The 21,838-nt window shown below is 41.5% G+C and overlaps 1 protein-coding gene across 5 annotated transcripts; it reads right to left on the bottom strand.

Annotated features, from left to right (window-relative positions):
- Positions 1 to 13: 13 nt before the first annotated feature.
- TTC14 (tetratricopeptide repeat domain 14) lies at positions 14 to 16,768 on the bottom strand. Of its 5 annotated transcripts, XM_081862386.1 has the most exons (12): positions 16,500 to 16,758; positions 13,325 to 13,449; positions 11,649 to 11,848; positions 10,542 to 10,626; positions 10,300 to 10,429; positions 8,839 to 8,991; positions 6,496 to 6,567; positions 5,744 to 5,863; positions 5,515 to 5,637; positions 4,494 to 4,611; positions 2,827 to 2,936; positions 14 to 1,303 (listed from the first exon to the last, which is right to left on the bottom strand). In XM_081862386.1, the coding sequence occupies exons 1-12, from the start codon at positions 16,643 to 16,645 to the stop codon at positions 400 to 402; spliced, it is 2,286 nt and encodes a 761-aa protein (XP_081718512.1). In that variant the 5' UTR covers positions 16,646 to 16,758; the 3' UTR covers positions 14 to 399. The 5 variants fall into 5 exon arrangements, 3 of the variants coding, with proteins under 3 accessions (XP_081718512.1, XP_081718513.1, XP_081718514.1); XR_014156706.1 differs by lacking the exon at positions 2,827 to 2,936 and having other exon boundaries at positions 1,210 to 1,303; positions 3,390 to 4,611; positions 16,500 to 16,766; XR_014156707.1 differs by having other exon boundaries at positions 1,282 to 1,303; positions 2,827 to 4,611; positions 16,500 to 16,766.
- Positions 16,769 to 21,838: the final 5,070 nt, after the last annotated feature.

The raw sequence follows: 21,838 nt of genomic DNA, 5'->3' as shown, positions 1-21,838 counted from the left end.
AAAGAAAACGAAGGAAGTTTTATAAAAAATTTAATGGCAAGACAGGCTATTTACACACTAATGGCACATTTATGTTTTTATTAACAATACAAAGTTAACAGTCATCGATGCCTTGGAAATATTCCTTCTGTAAAGTGCAATTTAGATGCCATTTAAGCACAGGTGGCAGTTTTAATATTAAAGTTTCTCAGCCAATCACGCTATCACATATTAATATCCAAAACAGCAAAAGATCTTTTTTAAAAAAAAAAGATATGATGAAACTCTTGCATATTCGCCATTCCCTAAATCAATATCAAGTAGAGGGAACAGAAATACACACACCCCAATTTTTCCCCAATAAGAGTACAGACTCATCAAGTGATTAGAAGCTGACCTATACTTGCACTTTAAAAAAAATCACTGGTTTTTCTGTTTACTTCCCTTTTCTCGCTCAAATTCAGCAATCTGATTAAATATGTTGACCAAATTCTGAGGCAGTTGTTTCTTAGCACCAGTTCCTGACTGTCCTTTACCATTGAGTGTTGCTTCTTCATCTCGCTCCTTGGCTTTTGTGGTTTCCCTTTCCCTGCTCTTGGGGTCTCTCTCACCTTTAATCCACGCCAACTCAGGTCTGTTGTCAGCACTGTACTTACTAGGCTCATTTATCCATTGGCTAGTATATCGGTTGTAGTGTTCAACTGATTTTGTTGAGTAATCGGACCCTGTTGGAGATGTGGAGTACTTTGTTTGGCTTGGGCTGTGCTTCTGATAATGCTCCTTCTTTGATTCTTTTTCTAATTTTCCTGAATATCTCATCTTGCTCCTGTCATCAGACTTTCTACGATACGAACCTGTACTATCCCTCCTATCGGAAGAAACTCTATCTAACTTACCCTGTTTTTCAGTTGTGTTACTATTTGCCTGAGTCTTGGAACTGCTGTAGGACTCTCTGGAATCTTCAGACCTACCTCCATAAATATCTTCAGCAGCAGAAGTCCTTGATAGAGAGTGATCTCTCTCTCTTACCTCAGTCTTTTGATAGATTAACCTGTCCTGTCTCTCCAGCAGTTTCTCCATTTCATGCTTTTGATTAAGGAAGGAAGCAGAGGTATTGGCTGGAGGAGAGTAGCAGTCATCTTTCCTACTTTGATGTAAGAAACTCCTAGATGTGTGCTTTTTAGAGCTGCGTGAGGACTCGGACCTGTTCCGACTCCTTTTCTTACGCTTTTTGTTATCAGAAGAGGAAGAGGAGGAAGGAGATTCATCTGATGAAGAACTGCAGGAGGAAGAGGAAGTTGACCTTTTCTTTTTCTTCTTCAACCTAAAAGTTTTAATTAACCATGAGGTAATGCCGTTAGCATTAAAAATGCAGAATTTTTTGGCAAATATTTCCTACTTAGTTGCTGAACTATATACATTTTATGGTTTAAAAATTTCCTGGTAGTCAAGTTCAGAAGTATTACTCCTTATCTCATCAAGATGACCAAAATTACCCACCACGTAGCAACACTAAAACAGACATCCCCAACCTGCAGCCCTCCAGATGTTTTGTCCTACAACTTTCATGATCCCTAGCTAACAGGACCAGTGGTCAGGGATGATGTGAATTGTAGTCCAGAACATCTGGAGGGCCGAAGGTTGGGGATGCCTGCACTAAAATGTAAAACAGTATTTGAAGACCATGCAGCTGCTGTAGGAATTGCTTTACCCTCCCCTTAAAAAAATAATAAACAGTGGATTAAGTTCAGTAGATAGTGTCTGATTTTGCTTACCAACACTCATTAGATTCCTAACTGAAAGGCCATATACACTTCCTTTCTTGCCTTGCCTTATGTCCCCCCTTCCTCAAAACTAATATTTTTCCAATAAAGTTTTGCCTCAACCCCTTAATCTTTAAGCTCTGATATGTGAAACACTATTTCCTCACATTCATCTCATACTATTTTTGTCTCTTCCCCTTTTCCTTTCTGCTTTCTTCACCTGGGTCACAATATAGACTGTAACCTTACAAGAGTATTGACCTATGTTTATTCCAAAGTACTATATACAGTTATGGTACTGTATAAACCATTTTGGCAGTTATTCAGCTTTACCTATGAAAGACTAAATTGAGTGATTCAATACTGGTGCCTAAAGATTTGAAATTGGGAAAGGTTGCATATGGTGAATGGTACAAAAAGAGGAGTAGGGTCAAAGGAATCTTCTTTCCATTGTCTTATATATATTATCCTGTATCATCAATGCAAAAGAGTACAAGACTTGCTTATATAGCAAGATATTTTGTATATAACAAGAGGTCACATTTTCCCCACCCTCTGTGGTTAAGATTCCTTAATGTCCATGTTCATGTCACAGTAAGCCATCATGGGTTACCATGCATGAATGACTTGCACTCACTTCGCTGCTCCCCAATACCACTAGAAGGAAACAAATGACCCCAGATTTCATGATTTGTTTCATTCCATACAAGCCACTGTAAGTCCAGGCTTGTTCATAGTGTACTGATTGCTGTAACCCTACAATGCAGTCTGACTAGATGGCTAAATACCTGGTTAAGAGCAACCCATTCTGTTCTCTTATGAAATGTGAATTAAATAATGCTTAGGGCATTCAAAACCATGCCTCAGAGTTCAGCTGTCATTACAAAGGAACTTGGTGCTTTAATCTTCCTCATTTATTCCCTGAGACTTTAAAAAAAGAAATCTCTTGCAAAGGTTCTCATTAGCTTTTTTCACTAGAAGGAAGACACACACCACAAAATCAGCTCACCAATAACCACGAATGCCTTACTATACTTACAGTACCAACAAGGCTCTATAGAAGGTTGAATATAATGGAGGTTACCTTTTTTCTTCTTTTAAGAGCTTACGCAGTTTTTCTGCACTTGTTTCTATTTTCTTCTCTTTTTGTCTCTCTTCTTTTGCAGCTTGTTTCTCTCTCATTTCCAGAGATTTCTTTTTTGAATCCCAACATTGAAAATATTCCATTAACAAGCCAGTGTTGACCCAAGGTTTCCCCCCCAAATTCCACCCAATATTCACACAGTTTACACCAACCCCAAGGTATCAGATCCAAAAAGAAAGGTATTCAAGGCAAAATAATTGTGTTCAAATGGGATGTTAAGCATTGAGATGAACAAGTATGGCATTAAGGGCCATATTTGCAGTTTAAAACCCATACATTAAAAGAGAATAATAATAAAAGGACAAAGATGGGAATTAGCATCCATTGCCCAATACAATGACATTCGTAATTCAGAAGGCATCAAAGGAAAAATAGCAAAGTGGTCGGCCATACAGAATTAACCAAATACAGAGGCATCAAGGAAATAATCATTATTTGGATTTTTGCGTAAAACGTGATCCAAATTAAAACATAATTGGAAGAGGCCATGTATGAATACAAACCATATGGCAACCGTATCACAGCCCAGTTTGATGCATGGTTTACACACGTAATCATATTCCAATGGGTTGTTGATGAGCAGCACCAGAGGTCAGACACAGCAGCAACAGTTCCAGTTCAGAGGAAAATGCATTGAAGAAAAACATATCATCAGTATTACAGGAGGGCAACTGTTAAGTCTCAGCAGTAACTCAAGTCAACTTTGCATGTGCTTGTTTAGATTTCCCCCCATCACTGTCAGATGCTCCCCACCAAGGGGGGAGAGGTGCATATACGAAGGGGGACACAGAGTCTATTTTTACCAAGCTTCCATTTACAGGCTGCTTTTTGCTGGCATGTTATGTGGAAATGTCTCGGTAAAAATAGACATGGCATCCCGCTTTGCATGTATTCTTCTCTGCGTGACGGAGGAGAGGCAGCATGTAGAGGGGAATAGCCCAATACTGGCACGTCCAAAGTGACCCTCAATGTGTTTCAAACATGCACGCTATAAATAAATCTCATCTGGAAAACTTTTATGATCAAACTTTGAGGGCATGCTAACTAATCCTGTAAGTTAAGGATCTTTGAAAATTATATTCAGTTGTAGGTAATCAGCAAGCTCATGGCACATCAAGATAGCTGAATCTAGTTGCTGGATCAATATCCCAAATTATTGGCACCCGTGCCAAAAGAAAAGGCAATCTTTTCTTTTGCAGGATTTATTTTGGTTCCGCTGGAATCAAGTTCTTGTAAGCCTCCCTGTGCCAACCTTGCAATCTGATCCCAAGCATACACGTGCTTCAGAAACAAGCTTAATTCTGACACACTTATTTCTGAATAACTGCTCTGAAAGTTCACTTAACTACTAAATACAGGTAGGTCCTGTTGGCAGAGCTAATCTGATTGAGGCATCTTGAATCTAGTTTCAGTGCCATATTCTACCTCTTCTCTCAAATCAGCCCCCATCCCTGACTTATCAGCAGTTCAGAAACTCCACACACATCCAGTTTGATAGCTGCAACCACGCTCCCAGTAAATGACCCATGGAAGCTTGCAAGAACAAAAAATAATGCATGCCTCTTGATGCATTTACCTCAGTCAACTAAGAGAAAGTAAAGAATCACCTGCATCTGCTTACGAAGTTTCACCAAGGCATCCTCAGCTTCTTGAAAGGTCTCATCTATGTTTAAAGCCTTCTTGTAGTAACTCTCAGCATTCAACAGCTTATCTTCCTCTTCTAACCTGGCAGGTGATTTTATACAACATGTAAAGTATTCTAACTACCACAATTAGCCTCAGCTACATTTTTAGAGTGAGATCACTTTATGCTTAAGAAATGCTTTGTGATCAATCCATCAGCATTATAACAATGTGGGAACACGTTCTCATGTACCTCCCGCCATGCAAATGCCATTGGGTTGAACCTGAGCACAGCGAGGCATAACAAATTTCATAGCAGAGGTGATTGTGCGACATGTTACTGCACTAAATAATCAAGCATTTCCTAGGTATGGTTTAGTTCAGAAATCCTTAGGAAGAGATGGCAGTGAAATGACCGTTCTGCTAACTGAATTCAGCATTTTGCATGATAAAAAGAACTTACATTTAAAACAAAGGTTAGGATGCAAGATGCAGCAGATGCCCACAACCATAATAATAATAATAATAATAATAATAATAATAATAATAATAATAATAAATTTTATTTATATCCCGCCCTACCCAGCCGAAGCCAGGCTCAGCCGGGCTAACAACAAGAAAGTAGTAGGAATATAGTATATTAGTAGGAATATAGTATATAGTATTACAATATAGTAGGAAGGACAGCAACAAAAAAAGTAGATGCCAAGGTATGGTGGGATGGGTATGAGTGGAGCTGGGTTTTCCTGTCAAACCACATAGTGACATTAGCAAAAGGAGCCTGTGCCTCAATCCCAGCCCTCTAAAACAGCAAGTTTTGTTGACACCGATAACTTTTCCCACCTCTCCTTTGTCTTTGAGACAATAATGAATGTGTGTGAGAGTCGGAAAAAGCACTGACTTCCCTGAGCATGACAGCTTTGGCTAAGGATCCTGTAAGTACAGTACTGTAGGGGGAAATGAAAGACGCTTATATGTTTGGCCCAGTCACAAGGCAACACTTACTGTCCTCCCCGTTCAACAAGCGTTTGGCAAAGGTATTTCCTGGCATTTCTGTGTGTTGGACAGTTTTCTAGAGCAACCTGAAAATCATCAATTGCTTTATTTAAGCTTCCTTTTGTTGCATACCTAGAAGAGGGGGGGAGGTAAACCTTGTTAAGTACAAATGTTTTAAATTTGCTCATAAAATTATTTAAAATTCTGCATTCCAGCTACAAATCAAACAGACACTTACAGAGCTCCACGGGCTACTAAGGCTTCAACATTTTGCACATCTATTTCCAGCGCCTTGTTGTATTCATTCATAGCATCCACATGGCGGCCTTCTTTGAAATAATCCACACCAATCTTGACACTAAAAAAAATATGGCATTATGAATATTATGGTTTCTATATGCAAATCAATAATTGGGTAATTTGCTGCAGTAGTTCAAACTTGATAAGCTGTGAAGGTTAGTGACATTCCTAATTTTCTTTAGCTCCTAAATCTGCCTAATGCACTTTTTCTCATTATCATTGCAGATTTTCTCCAAATTCCTTAAAAATCAGTTTTAAAATGCAGTGGAGTTTCCTCAAGTTACATGAAGATAAGGACAGAATTCTTTGGGGACTAACCTTATCTCTCATTGATCCTCCATGGGGAACAAAGTAACATTTAGCACTTTTATCCACATGTAGACAAACAGCAAATGCAATGATAGGAAAGCTCACTCCAGTCTTGTGAGCCAGAAGTACATGATCCAGAAATATGGCTAAATGGGAAAACTAGTTAAGTATCATCACACTTAATTTTTTTTTAAAGTATTTTCTTAAATATCTACGTTCTCACTTTACAAGCACCTCAGCATGGTTCCCAATCATAAACCAGAGGAACTTGACAAATAGCTAATTTCCATTTCAAGCAAATATCACGATCCTGGGAGGAAAATGATAGTTCTTTCCAATCCTACATAAAACATTTGCCTATCAGTATGAAGAAGTGCATACCATTTTAAGGCCCAGGAGGCTGATTGTTTTTTCCTCAAAGCAATGGCAAAATCTTCTTCGTTGAAATTTTTGCTAGGGGAGAAAAATAAATCAAGGAACATTTAAATCATAGACGCATAAGAGCTGGAAGGTACCTCCCAGGGTCATTTAGTCCAACCCTCTGCAATGCAGGAATCCCAACTAGATCATACATGACAGGGGCCATCCAACTTTTGCTACAAAACCTCCAAGGAAGGAGAATCCACCACCTCTTGTGGGAATCTGTCCCTCTGTCCAACAGTTTTGACTGTCAGAAACTTCTTCCTTTCTTGTAACCTGAATCGACAACACCCTTCTTAAAATCAGTAATCTTTACATGGAAGACTCAAAGCTAAGTTTTGGCCCCTGAGCTGTCCCCATTAATTCCTTCTTTAGATCACCCTGCCTTTAGGCAGAAAGTTACAGATAGGTAGCCGTGTTGGTCTGCCATAGTCAAAACAAAATAAAAAAATTCCTTCCAGTAGCACCTTAAAGACCAACTAAGTTAGTTCTTGGTATGAGCTTTCGTGTGCATGCACACGAAAGCTCATACCAAGAACTAACTTAGTTGGTCTTTAAGGTGCTACTGGAAGGAATTTTTTTATTTTGTTTAGGCAGAAAGGTTAAGTATCAGAAATATAAAGCGTGGTAGGTGAAACAGAGGTCTTTACAGGATATGGGACCTACTGCTCAAAAGTAAACTGATCACTAAAGGAGGGCTAAAGGAAAATCTAAAAAAAACGGCAGCCTAACTGGCTCGTTTGTTTGTCCGCAAAACATTTAGAATGAAAAGCAAAAGGACTGATGGTATTTTAATTGATATGTACCAAGTCTCACTGCTTCATTGAGTTAGTGTATGCTTGTGGAATATTATATGGGAAATGCAAAAATGTTAACGTTTAGTATGTGAGGCCAAAATAGGCAAAGGAGGACCTTGCCCCTAAAAACCTCTTTATCTTGCCTTCAATAAGTTTCGCTGAAGGTCGTCCTCAGGTGGCATTTGACTAAGATTCACTTAGCAAAAATCAATAAATCCTTATCCTCTCTCTGCTGGAGGGGCTGTAGTAGTTTTGGATCCTATTTCCACGTTCTGTGGGAATGGAAAATTGCTCACATGTTCTGGACCAGTTTCTGATATTATTTCCAAATCTGGCTTTAGCTCGGCTTTCACTAAAAATGGATTCTGACCTCACTATCGGACACAAAGATTTAGGGTTCTTTTTATTGACAGCCGCACACTTAGTGATAGCATGCTTTTGGAAATCTAAGGTTTAGCAACATATGGGAGATGGCTATCTCAGAGCAACTACTCAGGCACAGAAAGGTAGCAAAAGGTACTGCCAAGAGATACATTTATTGAAACTTTGTCTCCTTTCTTTTTGTATGTAAGGGCAGAAGACATCCCACCGACTACTCAGATTTGTCCATGGAGAGGCTATATTAACCATTAATGTGTTAAGAGTATGTTTGAGATGATACTACACAATTAACGTAATTTTAAGTGGATATAGTATTACATAACTAAACTTGTACCCAATTCTTATTACAGTTTTGTTATTTTGGAAAATAAAATTTTTATTTTTATTTTATGCTGTAAGCTGCCCAGAGTGGCTGGGGAAACTAGCCAGATGGGTGGGGTATAATAATAATGATGATGATGATGATGTGTGGAGGTGATTTACATGGTTTTCCACCTCTTCATTTAATTCCTGCAATAACCCTATGAGGTAGGTTAGGCTTTATGGCTGAGGGGGAATTTAAACCCTGGTCTCCCAGGTCCTAGACCATGGATAGGCAAACTAAGGCCCAGGGGCCGAATCCGGCCCAATCACCTTCTAAATCCAGACTGCAGATGGTCCAGGAATCAGCGTGTTTTTACATGAGTAGAATTTGTCCTTTTATTTAAAATGCATCTCTGGGTTATTTGTGGGGCACAGGAATTCATTCACCCCCCAAATATAGTCCAGCCCCCCACAAGGTCTGAGGGACAGTGGACCGGCCCCCTGCTGAAAAGGTTTGCTGACCCCTGTCTAGTCTAACACTTTAGTCACTATCCCACACTAGGTGGCTGAATTAGTTTAAATCTGGTTATGGATCAGAACATTAACCTGTTGCCCAATATAAAATATTTGCTTTGTTTGTTTAAGAAGTTTAATAATAATTTAGTTGCAAATGGAAAAAGAGCTTTTCCTGCACTCTTTTTTGTTTTTTTAAAAAGTAATGCAAGTTTCACTTTAGTGAGCAATCTCAAAATAAAGTAAACCTGGAAGCTGCCCAAGGTTTAAAAGAACTGCAACACTTTCTGTGAAGAGGGGCCTTATATACCTTTGTAGTCCTCTCATTAAGGATGGTGGGCTGGATTCATTCAATCCTAGTTTTCCTACCAGAAACTCAACTACAGCTGGATTGGCAAAGCCCAAGGAATGATGTAAAACTTTATCATATGTTTCCAAACTGCTGGCTATTTCAACACTTTTCCTGGGGAAAGAAAAAGAGAGGTAGCAATTATGAGCATTCTGTCTTTGGTTCAACCTTGACAGGGACATCTTTCCCATTCTATTTCTAATACAGAACTGATGAGGGACAAGCCTAAAGATACATGGAAAGGTTGCCAATGGAATATGCCCAACTCACCCACTTCCTCAAGGGCTACTGGCACAACCACAAAATAGATAGGTAGCCGTGTTGGTCTGCCATAGTCAAAACAAAATACCTTCAGGTATCTGAAGAAGTGTGCATGCACACGAAAGCTCATACCAAGAACTAACTTAGTTGGTCTTTAAGGTGCTACTGGAAGGAATTTTTTTATTTTGTTTTGACTATGGCAGACCAACATGGCTACCTATCTGTAACTGGAACTATGGAAGGCACCACATTGAGCCGCATGAAATGGAAGTCCATCAACCTCACCAAGAAACTTGCACATTTACAGAGGTATCTGAAGAAGTGTGCATGCACACGAAAGCTCATACCAAGAACTAACTTAGTTGGTCTTTAAGGTGCTACTGGAAGGAATTTTTTTATTTTGTTTTAACCACAAAATAGTTACTTTGTGAGGAGTTGCTAGTCATAAAATGTTCGTAGCACTTCCCGCTCTATGCCTGCATTTGTTTTCTGAGAGGAACAAACACAACTTCTCTGTCTCCATTGACTGGATAGGGTAGCCTGCCTCAATCTAGCATTTAGAGACTGAATGCAAAATGTTTCTCCTCTTCACAATGAAGTGAACGTAAAACTCATTAATGGGCTAGAAACACTCTGCATGTATCTAAGAAGTCACTGCATGAAGCATGAGAATGTGCCACATTAAATATTTCGCCAGCTGCTTCTGAACTTGTGTGTACCCCATCCCCAAATCCTATTGCAAGGTCAAGGAAAACCTTAGATACCTTTGCTTTTAGATAACCATGGGTTCCTGTTGTCTGACTGGTAATAATGGCCAGTTACACAGGCCAGCTTCAAGCCACTGGTTATGAAGTTGGCTTGTTTAAATTAATGATAGTGATGACTATAGTATCTAGATTAGACAAAAGGGCAAAGTGTCATTAATTAAAAGGAAATGAAAGCTTCAGAAATCCTCCCTCTAAACTCACAGGAGGAGCAGAGGGAAAGGGACGAAGTGTTCAAGCCCAGAAGACTAGGATGACTTATGTAGTGTGAAACTATGGTTGAGCATTATGTTCAAATGTGGCTAAATATTTTATTCTATTAAGGAAAGCCCAGTATGTGCCAAAGAGTTTATTGAGCCACTAAAGAAAGCAGATGCAGTATATTACTGTTTCGTACCTGTAGTGCAGAGGCAGATCTTCTGAGCTGATTACTCCTAATTTGGTACTTGCTAGACTGGGTGATAGAGCAGAGCTGTGCAGTGAGACTGTGAGCTTTTCATGGTAGCGATCAATATCCTTGATTGCAGCTATTAAAACACAAAAAAGGCTTGATTTAAGCAGCAGAATATCCTGTCAACATATCCTGAAAATAAATATGAGGGGGGAATCTAGTTGTGAGGCTAAGTCAAATTAACTTGCCTTGGATAAGGTCACCTGTTTGATAGTATGATAAAGGGTCACCATGGCTGCTCTGGGAAGGCACATCCCTCAACGGACAAAGAGCCTGAAATAGAAACCAAATGACCAAAAACTTTAGCATCCTTTACGAGACCAGTATATGTTCTTGCTGGGGCAAGGGGAACACATATAACTTATATAAGTGAATTCTCAGGCCAGCTATATTCATTGCAGGGAGGGGTTGACTTAGGAGAAACCATGTTGGTGTGAACTTGCTGTAATGGCAACACTGAAGATTCAGTCCTGCTGACATTTTAGCTCTAAATCACAAGGGGAGGGAACAATATGTGCAAGGGAAAACATGATAAGAGAGGTGGATTTGTGTTTTCTTCCTATTTTTGCAGTGTTCACCAGCGCGGCTGTTGCTGGTCCAGCCCCGTAATTCTCCCAGTGTCCCACATAGGTTAGGAATTGCTGTAAAGCCGAGAAGCTCCCAGTAAGATGAGAATGTGATCTGACAGAGAGCCTTATGGTAAGGCAGTGAACATGAAGTCACCAGCAGATCCTTCTTTTTATGTTTACAGGGCCTCATGAAAATCTTTGGCCTCTCCTCCAGACAAAGAGGTGCTTCTCCAAGCATAAATGCTTCTTGCACATTTTCCAGTAAGATACATGCAACTTACACTTTTGCATAACACCCTTGAGCACAGAAAAAGGAAGCAGAATTCATTTGAAAACAAATTCTAATCAGCTTTTGCAAAGCAAAATGCATAAATGCTTGCAAGAATGTCATTTTGAGATGTCTCCCGTTTTAAAGAGCCGCACAAATGCTATCAAAACTGCAACAGAGTTCACTTGAAGGCTTTTATGTCCTCAAAATAACCTTTAAACAGAAAAAGAATGAGAAACGTTTTGCTGAGGTAGCGAAACATCTTCTAGCTCCCCACTTTTCATGGCCACACTACAGTAAAAGCTTTAAACTATTGACTGTCCCACAGCACACATTTACTTTTCCTGAGCAAGCAGCTCCCAATTTGTTGTACAAAAAGCTAACACAAAACGAAATGATCCATCAGAAAGTGTCTCCAGCGCAAGAATTCACATGTGAATAGCTATCATCAGACTTACAGTGATCTCTAGATTTGCTATCTCTCGAGTGACGCCACTTCGAAGGCAGAACAGCACCATGAAAAAACCAAATTCTCGAATGGAACTAATCCTTCCGATCACTATGTCCCCACGCTCAATATCACGGAAAAACAGCTCTCTCCTCTCTGCACTGGGAACATCCATGAACTGCTCCAAAGGTGGCATAGTAGCATAATAATCTTCAATTGAGATAAAAAGAGTCATGTTGAAATAAAATATTATATAAACAGTTTTTAAAATATGATATTATCCACTGTATCACATAAAAACATTTTAAATAAAAAACTGCCACCTTACAGTGTAACCTTTCACATGCCTACTTCAATGGGGCTAAAACTCACAGGTAAGTGGGTTTAAGATTTCACTCTTACAGAACAATCCTAAACATGCCTACTTAGAAGGAAGTTCTAATGAATTCAGAGGGGCTCACTGCCAGGCAATTGGGGTTAGGATTATAGCCACAGCTTTTTACAGCTATTCACAATTTTGACACACAAGCCACTTAGCACACTCCTCGCCTGGCCCAAATTAGTATTTAAAGAACTTGTCTACTTGCACCAGAGCTGGGACTTGACCCCAAAGAGAAGAGATCCCAGCTCTGGTGCATATATTAAAATCACATTTATTATATAGTGGGACAGAGCACAGAATAACAGAGAAAATACTAATACAACTATTTCCCCAATGAAAATTGGTGTCTGAAAAGGATCTGTAGTTTTTAATTCAAAACATCCACTTTCAAGCTTCACAAACTTCAGAAAATGGAAGATCTACACACACTGAAAACCAAGTCTACCTTTTAGTATGTTTCTTGATGATATATGCATATATTTAAACATTTATTGATTTGTTTTACTTGATATAGGAATCCTAGGCAAGTGAGAAGCAACAGACATCAAATGATGTGTTGTGCAAAGGCTTTGGCACTATGAAGCTCTTCTGTATTATACCACATTTGCAAATACTATTCCAACTACCGTATTTTTCGCCCTATAGGACGCACTTTCCCCCCTCCAAAAATGAAGGGGGAAATGTGTGTGCGTCCTATGGGGCGAATGCAGGCTTTCGCTGAAGCCTGGAGAGCGAGAGGGGTTGGTGCGCACCGATCCCTCTCGCTCTCCAGGCTTCAGGAAGCTGTCCGCAAGCCTTGGGAGCCTGGCGGGAGTTCCTGCCAGGCTCCCACGGCTTGCGGAGAGCAGCCTGTTCTGGTGGCTGAGGTCGGGGGAAGCTTGGGCTTCCCCCACCCTAGCCCCGTGCCTGGGGGGGGGGGAATAATTTTTTTTTCTTTATTTCCCCCCCTAAAAACTAGGTGCGCACTATGGGCCGGTGCGCCCTATGGGGCGAAAAATATGGTACATCTGAAAAATGTTGCTTAGCATATTACTGTTGACTGGAATACTAACAACGCTTGAACTCTAAATCAAGAAGTAATGTGAACGGATTATAACAGTACAGTTTTCAAAAACTGCTTTAATAAATATTTCACTACTAATACTTAAAAGAGCAAAATAATTCATATGAAGGTTTTCCTCAATTTTTCTAGACCATGGGGTGAGAGAAGAAAGAAAAAAACATTAAGGAGATGCACTTATCAGCATGTACCACTAATCACAACATCACTTACAACTTTTGCCTTGTCTTAGTAGAAATCTTACCTTCATTCCCTTCATTTGCTTCTGTTGTTGTTGGCACATTTGTTTTCCAAGCATGAGAAAAAAGGAGATCAGCTTTTTTTGCAATGAAATGCTGTATCTCAATATTTTCAAGTCCTCTCTCTTTCCTGAAACAGCAAAGAAAAGAGATTAGCACCTCCTAAATCAGGGCCCACCAACCTGGGGTGACACCTCCCATGCTACCCACAGAAAGGTCTCTTTACATTGATAAAGGTAAAGGTACCTCTGACCGTTAGGTCCAGTCGCAGACGACTCGGGGGTTGCACTCTATAGGCCGAGGGAGTCAGCATTTGTACGCAGACAGCTTCCGGGTCATGTGGCCAGCATGACTAAGCCACTTCTGGCGAACCAGAGCAGCACACGGAAACGCCATTTACCTTCCCACTGGAGCAGTACCTATTTATCTACTTGCACTTTGATGTGCTTTCGAACTGCTAGGTGGGCAGGAGCTGGGACTGAACAACGGGAGCTCACTCCGTTGCGGGGATTCGAACCGCCAACCTTCTGATCGGCAAGCCCTAGGCTCTGTGGTTTAGACCACAGTGCTACCTGCATCCCTTCTTTAAATAGACCTGAGTAAATGTTCCCTCAAAAAGCCACTCTCCAGCCCCAGGAGCTTTCATAAGGGATCCATTTGCAGAGAAAGAACTGAGGGGAGAGAGACCCTGTATTGGACAGAGGGGGTGGTGGGTTTCACCTGTGCTGCCCCACCTCCAGGCTGAGGAACCTTCAGAAGGGAGTTGCTGCCACAGGCATTATGTGTATTTTAATGAGCTGAATAGAGTAAAAGATTATGAGTCATGGGTGTGTGGAGGGAATGTTGTATGAACTTAACAGTGCTTAGTTTATTTTATGGCTGCTATTTTATTAATGTTGTCAATATTGTTTTACAGGTTATAAATGCTGTATTGATTTGTTAAGCATACAATGTGACTTTTGCCTTAACTGTGATGTTTAACTTATTTTTTAGTCATTGTTTTGGTAACAGTGTTTTATAGATTGTAATTGTTTCACTGAAGATTGTTAATTGTTCTGTATGATTTATCCTATACAGGCAGTGACTTTGAGGTGCGTCTGATATGTGTGCAACCGCGAAGCACATCACAGCAAACCCAGAAGTGACCTGAAAATGTCACAAAAGGGGGTGGGGAAGGAATGGCGTGTTTGTAGGCTTTTGCAATGTGTGTTCCGATTATACATGATTTCATGTAAGCGTGCAGTGCCAAGGCATGCAACCCCCTCGCAATTCGGTCACTGCCTATATTTGTGATGTTCTATCATGTTGTTGTTATTTACTGCTTATAAGCTGCTTTGGGATTCATTTGGATGAAAAGCAGCATAGAAATGTAATAAACCAAATCAAACTCTCTGCTTTTACTGCTCAATTCCTGTCTGCACTGACTCAGCAGCATGCACCCTTCAAAATGTGCAGGTTTGGAAAGTCAGACCCCCCCTGCCCCGCTGTGAATGGAGGAAAGGTGCAAGGAGTTTCTCTCTGACTGCAAGGTGGCTGATGCAAGTGCTTTTCCCACAGACGAAATAGGTGATGACAGGGGCCTATCCACACTCTTTTGTGGTCCTATATATTTTTCCTGCTCTTTCAGATGTAGCAGTCTTGCATTTCCTCAAAATTTCAAAAGGTTCCCTACCCCTGCCCTAAAGGAACACTGTTCCAAATGAGAACTTGGCAACTTAATTACTGTAACAGCACTGTAGATAGAAAACACACCATCTCATTCTAGTAAGTCTGCTGTAAAGTGCACAACTTTGCTCTTCCAGCTGATGCTTTGTAATTATATGGTTAGGAACATGATTGTCTAATTCTGCCTTGAGCCACTTCTGCATTCAAAACACATTAGCTCTTAGTCAGCTACCCTTTCAGCCTTTAGCATATCATTAAACATATGTTTCTTTCTTGATGCCATTAAACTGAGATCTGTACAGTCCTCAGTATGATTATTTAGAAGTCCTATCAAATTTAAAGACGCTGCTTCCCTAGTACGTTCTGGAGTCTGACATAGCTGGTTGGTGACTGCCAATGCTATATATGTATACACACACACGTATATATATATGCTCGTGTGTGTTATTTGTATATAAAAATATTCCTATGCCACTTTATCATAAGAATATCAAAGCAGCTTACAATAGGATCTTTATATAATAAAAGCACATAAAAATTTAAACCAGAGACCATCAGTTAACTGTTATGGAAAGATGTGTTCTTAATTGCCTGCATAAGCTTGGCAGAATAGAAGTTTTTCAGCAGTCATTTAAAAGTTTAAATAGATGTCCCTGCTCAAGTTCTCATCATTACCACCATCAACATTTTACTTGTATGCCACCTTTCCATAGTTAAAACCATGCTCAAGGCGGCGGAATCTCTATTGACACCAATATTCCACAGGACTGGGCCAATGACACCAGAGGCTATGTTTCATGTTAATGTCAAATGACTGTCACCAACTCAGAATAAAACGAGTGCCATTCCTGCAATGATCTTAAGTGATCAAGCTGGGATATGAGGGCACAGCTGGATGGCACAGAAGTACTAACATCTAACTGCTGTGCTGGAGGAGAATTGGGGCTTTACATCATACAACACAAAATGCCACATTGGGTGGGCGGGGGGAACGGACATGTTTATGTTGTGGAAACTTCCTACAGCTACAGCCTGCTTTCAAACCTTATCCAGCAAAACCTGCTATGATATATTTAGGGTATGTATATATGTATATAGGGTATATATTTAATGTTTAATAGGTTATTGTATTTTAGTGTTTTGTTGGAAGCCGCCCAGAGTGGCTTGGGAAACCCAGCCAGATGGGCGGGGTATAAATATATTATTATTATTATTATTATTATTATTATTATTATTATTGCACCTACACATGTTCAGAGGCGCTTTCATGGGATAATACAGAGCCTCAGGGGCGGGCTGCAAAATAAAAACAAACCCTAGGAGAGCTTAGTCGGCGAGACTCTTCATCTCAGGGTCGCGGGTTCGAATCCCACGCCAGGCAAAAAGGATTCCTGCACTGAAAGGGGGTTGGACTAGATGACGCAACACGCGCCCATCCAGAGGCCCCTCCCCTCTACGAGGAGCCCCGCCCCCTTTCCCCTCCCCCCCTCCCCAGCCAAGGCAGGGCCCGCTCACCTGGCTGGCGGCAGCGCCTCCAGGCCAGGCCCGCCAGGCGGCAGGAGGCCTCGGAAGTCGGGGTTGTCGTGCTGCTCTGTGCGGAGCAAGGGGAGCAGCGCCGGCCCGTGAAAGCCGAGCGCCTGGCGGAGCAGGTCCCGCTCCATCCCCCGCGCAGTCGGCCCGCCTGCTCCTCCCCCTCACGCAGAACGATCTACGCGACCCGGAAGGGAAACCTTTCCGTAGACTTTCCCTCACGCCCTTCTCCCCGCGCTGAAGCGGCGAATTCGGCGCAGGCGCAGAGGGGAACCCCGCTCGTCAGCAATAAACTCCAGTCGCGAGGAAGGGGGGCGGGGAGGCGGAGCTTCGCGAGGAAAGGGCGGGAAAGGCCGTTGCTTCGCTCTATTTACCTCACGAAGTGATCGCGCCTCAGTAAAAGGCGAAGTGCGTTTCTCTGTGGCTTCGCGAGGGGAGAACGGAGTTGGCCTTAAATATAATAAAATGAATTTTTCTTGCCCTTGTGAAGCTTGTTTCTTTCTTTCTTTAGTGCAGTAGCCTAATGTCATTCAGAGACGCGTGAAATACGACAGGCGCGCGCACTTTGCACTTTCCAGAAACTGGAGACATTTTTGCTCTCCATAGGCTTTCCCGGGCATGGGAGCAATCCTAAGGATGATAAACCACAATATATATATTGGTGGGGTACCAGGTGGAAATTCCTGATCTAAACTCCATTGAGGAGGGGGCCTAAACGGGAGCATGAAAACGAGCCTTTAAAATAGAGTTTCGTTTCATAACATCCTTTTTGGTGGCTTCAGTTGAGACTGGTCAGACAATGCTGAATTGGTTCAGGGCGATTTCAGCCTAAAGCCCCTTCCTATCTAGCCACAAATTTGAGGATGCCCTCCTTTCCAGGACTTAAGACAGTTTAAGATTTGGCAGGGCAGATGCTAAATTAGAAACCTCCAGGCTCAGCTGGAGATCTGCTGGATCCCAACAGCTCATCCTGGTGGATCTATTCTAGTCTTAAGGTTGTATCCTAAATGGGTCTTTGCCATTGAAGGGGTACAGTTAGGGTTACCCCAGAAAGCCCTAAAAAACTGTTGTGAATTCCCCCCCCCCAGCCAGGCCTCCCCTTAAGCATTTTAAAAACTGCATTTTCCTCCAAGACAAAAAGCGTTAGCTAAGCAGTCCTCTCTGTAACAAAAACGCTGTAACAAACCCAGAGCTGAGAACAGTAAAGCTTTTCGCTTCCCAGATCCAAGATAACCTTGTCCTGGTACATTGATTTGCAACATAGTTCCGGGAACAGAGCCAGAGAACGAAAAGCAACATTTCCATGTAAAATCTGTGAAGGGGGAGAGGGAAGAAGGGGTTTGGAGAACAGGATAAAAAGCTGATGTAAAATGCTTTTTGCTGCGGCCTGTCTTTTGTGAACTGAATCACACAGGTGCCTCTGCCCCCCCCCCCATGGCAGAATAAAATGCTCTTTCTCTGGATTAGCCCCTTGGTGTCGTTTGGCTCCTTTTGTCTCTGCTCGGGTGCAACAAAACCAGTGGCACCTTTTACTGCCCTACTGGTGGAGCTGATCAAACTCTCTTTGCTCCCACCTAACCCTGTGGAGCCTTCCTCGTTCCTCGAGGTACAGTGGTGCCTCGCAAGACGAAATTAATCCATTCTGCGAGTCTCTTCGTCTTGCGGTTTTTTATGTATTTTTCTGCAGTTTTTTAAGTATTATGTATTTTGTGGTTTTATATTTTGATTTTATTCTGTGAAGCGCTCTGAGACCTCCGGGTATAGGACGGTATATATAAATAATAATAATAATAATAATAATAATAATAATAATAATGGTTTGTGTGCTGTACCAGCAGGCGTTGCAACCTTCCAACAGCTTGATCTTATCCCCAAAACGCAAACTCTTCCATTGCCTCCTGCGACTGGTGGATGCCAGGACATGTATAATTAGACTTCGGCACCACCTGAATAATTTTTTTTCAAGCAAATGGTTTGTAAATTTTCTAAATAAATAAATAAATAAATAAATAAAGTAGGCAAAAAAATAATAGCTGATAATGAGATAATGGGTTTCATCCAAAGCTCTGTGAGCAGCATCCTATTTGCACGAGGGGACCATAGCTGTCAACTTTTCCCTTTTCTTGCGAGGAATTCTATTCGGAATAAGGGAATTTCCCTTTTAAAAAAGGAAACGTTGACAGCTATGGAGGGGATTTCCTCTCTTCTTTGAATCTGCCCCGGAGGGTCCCTGCTGGTGGGGGCTGAAGGAGATAGGTTGGGGACGTTGCCTTGCACAAGTGGGAAGCCTGTTGTGCAAGTGAAACAGCAGTGTTGGATGCGACCTGATAGATATATCAATGATTTTTGAGAAGCAGGACGACGGTCCAGGAAAAAACACTTCCATGCTTCTCCCATTAGTGGAGGTATCTGTAGGATCGAAAGCCCCTTTTGTAAGTACAAATAACCCATTTGAATTCTACCCACTGTCTTGTATCCACAGCCATGGAAGCATTAGAACGGATCGGCTTGTCTCCTGCAAGAGCACCCACACCTGCCCACTATCTCAGCCAGACCACAGAACTTCCATCTCAACTAGTGAGGCAGGATATCTGGAGGAAAATGGAAAATTTAGCCTGGTGCTGTCCAACTGTTGCTGATGCTGCCTGCTATCCCAGTCACTGAGGGCACTGTATTTATTCTGCCTGGAGGAGGCTATGGAAAGAATCTCAAAAAGCACTGAATTTAGTTTGCAGTCAAGCCACTGAAAAAGAAACACATTGATAACTGGCAGGGTATTTTTTTTTAAGAAAGTGCATTTTTATTTAAGAAAAATGTCATTTGCATTTGTTGTTCGCCTCTTTGTGTTCCTGTGAAGAGTGGGATAAATGTTCAACATCAATAAGGAAGTTAAAGAATACTGTTCCTAATTGTTATTTTCTTTGATGAATTTGTAAACCACTCTGCTCTGAAGATGTGTAAATATTAGGAATACACACACACACACACACACACACACACACGAGCCAGCTATCACATTAATAATTTCCTGTTCTAGAGATGATGAGAAATATACAATGGCATAATTGATTTCACATAAGCTACAAAACTTCATACACTTACTAAATTACCAGGCAATATGGAAGTGAGAGCTGGACCATAAAGAAGGCTGATTGCCGAAGAATTAATATTTTTGAATTATGGTGCTGGAGGAGACTCTTGAGAGTCCCATGGACTGCACGTAGATCAAACCTATCCATTCTTAAGGAAATGAGCCCTGAGTGCTCACTGGAAGGACAGATCCTGAAGCTGAGGCTCCAATACTTTGGCTACCTCATGAGAAGAGAAGACTCCCTGGAAAAGACCCTGATGTTGGGAAAGATGGAGGGCACAAGGAGAAAGGGACGACAGAGGACGAGATGGTGGGACAGTGTTCTCGAAGCTACCAGCATGAGTTTGACCAAACTGCAGGAGGCAGTGGAAGACAGGAGTGCCTGGCGTGCTCTGGTCCATGGGGTCACAAAGAGTCGGCCAACATCTGACAGCCCAACCTGCTAATTCTGAAAGGCAAACATGGCCTCCAGATTTTATAAAGCTTGATCTTAAATGGATTTTACCAAACTTTACTACCAGAATGGAAACTTTATCTTCCTGCAAGGTTTGGTTTCAGAATAGGATTGAAGCCTAAAACACAATGACATTCAGGGTCCTTGAAAAATCTGCAATGTGCGGATATTCCACTAGAGGGTGAAACAAGATCATGTGAGTCTAACCAACTGACTTAATTTTTTTAAAAATACCCTTATTTTTGTGTGCACCTATGTATAGTCTGTAAGTATGTTCAGTATCTTCGTATGTGCAGATAGATACAGTACATATATGTTTCTATCTACTGGATAGATAGATTTCTACCAAATGTTTGTAATATGGATGCCAAATCTGTATGTTATTGTTGCAATCCTGCTTCTCTAGTCATGTTTTCACATGGCTGACTCAGACTTAAATATCAATAAAAATATAGACAGGACACCTTTCTGAGTGCAACTCTTCCAAGACGGTTTACATAATACTATAAGGATACCAACAATACAAAGATAAAGATAAAACTACTACAATCCACCCATAGTTAATGCTGTTCCATTTATCAATGAAAACAGTGACTGCTATAACATCAATAGTCATAAAAACAGTTGAAAAAGATTGCCATCTGAAACAGATCTTCATAGCCTTCTGGAGATCCTTAGATCCTATACACATTCAATAATAATTTTTATATCCTGCCATTCCTCCAAGGAGCTCAATGTAGCATGCATGGTTCCCTCCATCACCACCACCCCATTATCCTCATAACTGTAATGTAGAGATAGTGATTGGGGTCAAGGTCACTTGGTATGCTTCATGGTTGAGCAGGGTTGGAACCTGGGTCTTCCCAGCCCTGATTCAACATTTAATCACTGCAACACCCAAGTTCTCAGTAAAGGGCTATTGCCCTTGTGTCCTGCTCGTGAACTTTCAGAGACATGTGGTTGGCCACTGTGGGGAATAGGATGCTGGATTAATGAACTATTGCTCTGATCTAGCAGGGCTCTTTTTCTGAACGTGAGCTCCATTGAACACAGTGGGACTTGCTCCTTTGACTATGCCTTGCCCATCCTGGTCTTAATTCACTTGAGGATGCCTCTGCAACCTTCTGCAGAGGTTTTTAAGTATTTCAGAGCCCCAAGTAGTTTATGGGTTCATTCACCCTTGAGCAATTAGCATTTTTTCTCCCTGCCTCTGTGTTGGTTTAACTCACACCCCCACTTTCACAGCATGCATAACCAGTAGCCTCTAAAGAGCAATTAAATCCAAGTGCCCATTGAACATTTAATGAAGCAGAAGCTCCTATCTTGCCCCAAAGTCATTAGCAGCCCCCATTCTTGTTTGCTTTAAATGGTATTGCGGTTTAAATTATCCAAAAGCAAAAAATAAAATAAAATAAAAAAATCTAGAGAACACGATTAGTCTGAATAACTATCAACAAGAGGCAGTATTTAAGTTGTGGAGGAAATGAAGGAGGCACAAATTAACTGATATTTCAAATTCCAGACTGGTAATAATTCATGTTGCTGCAAAAACAGCCTTAAAAACAGTGGCGGAGCTTCATGCTCTGGCACCGGGGGGCGGAGAGCAGGCAGGGATGGGGCTGGTGTGCGTCCTGGGGGTGTGGTGTGCCGCCCGTAGGGACATGGTCACGTCTTGGGGGCATGGCGCCCAACGCGGGCGGGGGGCAGCCGCGATGGCACCCCACCAGGATTGGGCTGCCGGGGGCGGTGCGCTCCCCCTGCACGCCTCTTCCTCTGTCA

Source organism: Podarcis erhardii, assembly GCF_964252035.2.
Source record: "Podarcis erhardii genome assembly, chromosome: 5".
Classification (NCBI taxonomy): Eukaryota; Metazoa; Chordata; class Lepidosauria; order Squamata; family Lacertidae; genus Podarcis; species Podarcis erhardii.
Note: the sequence above shows the minus strand (reverse complement) of the source record. Positions and strands in the feature narration are given on the sequence as shown.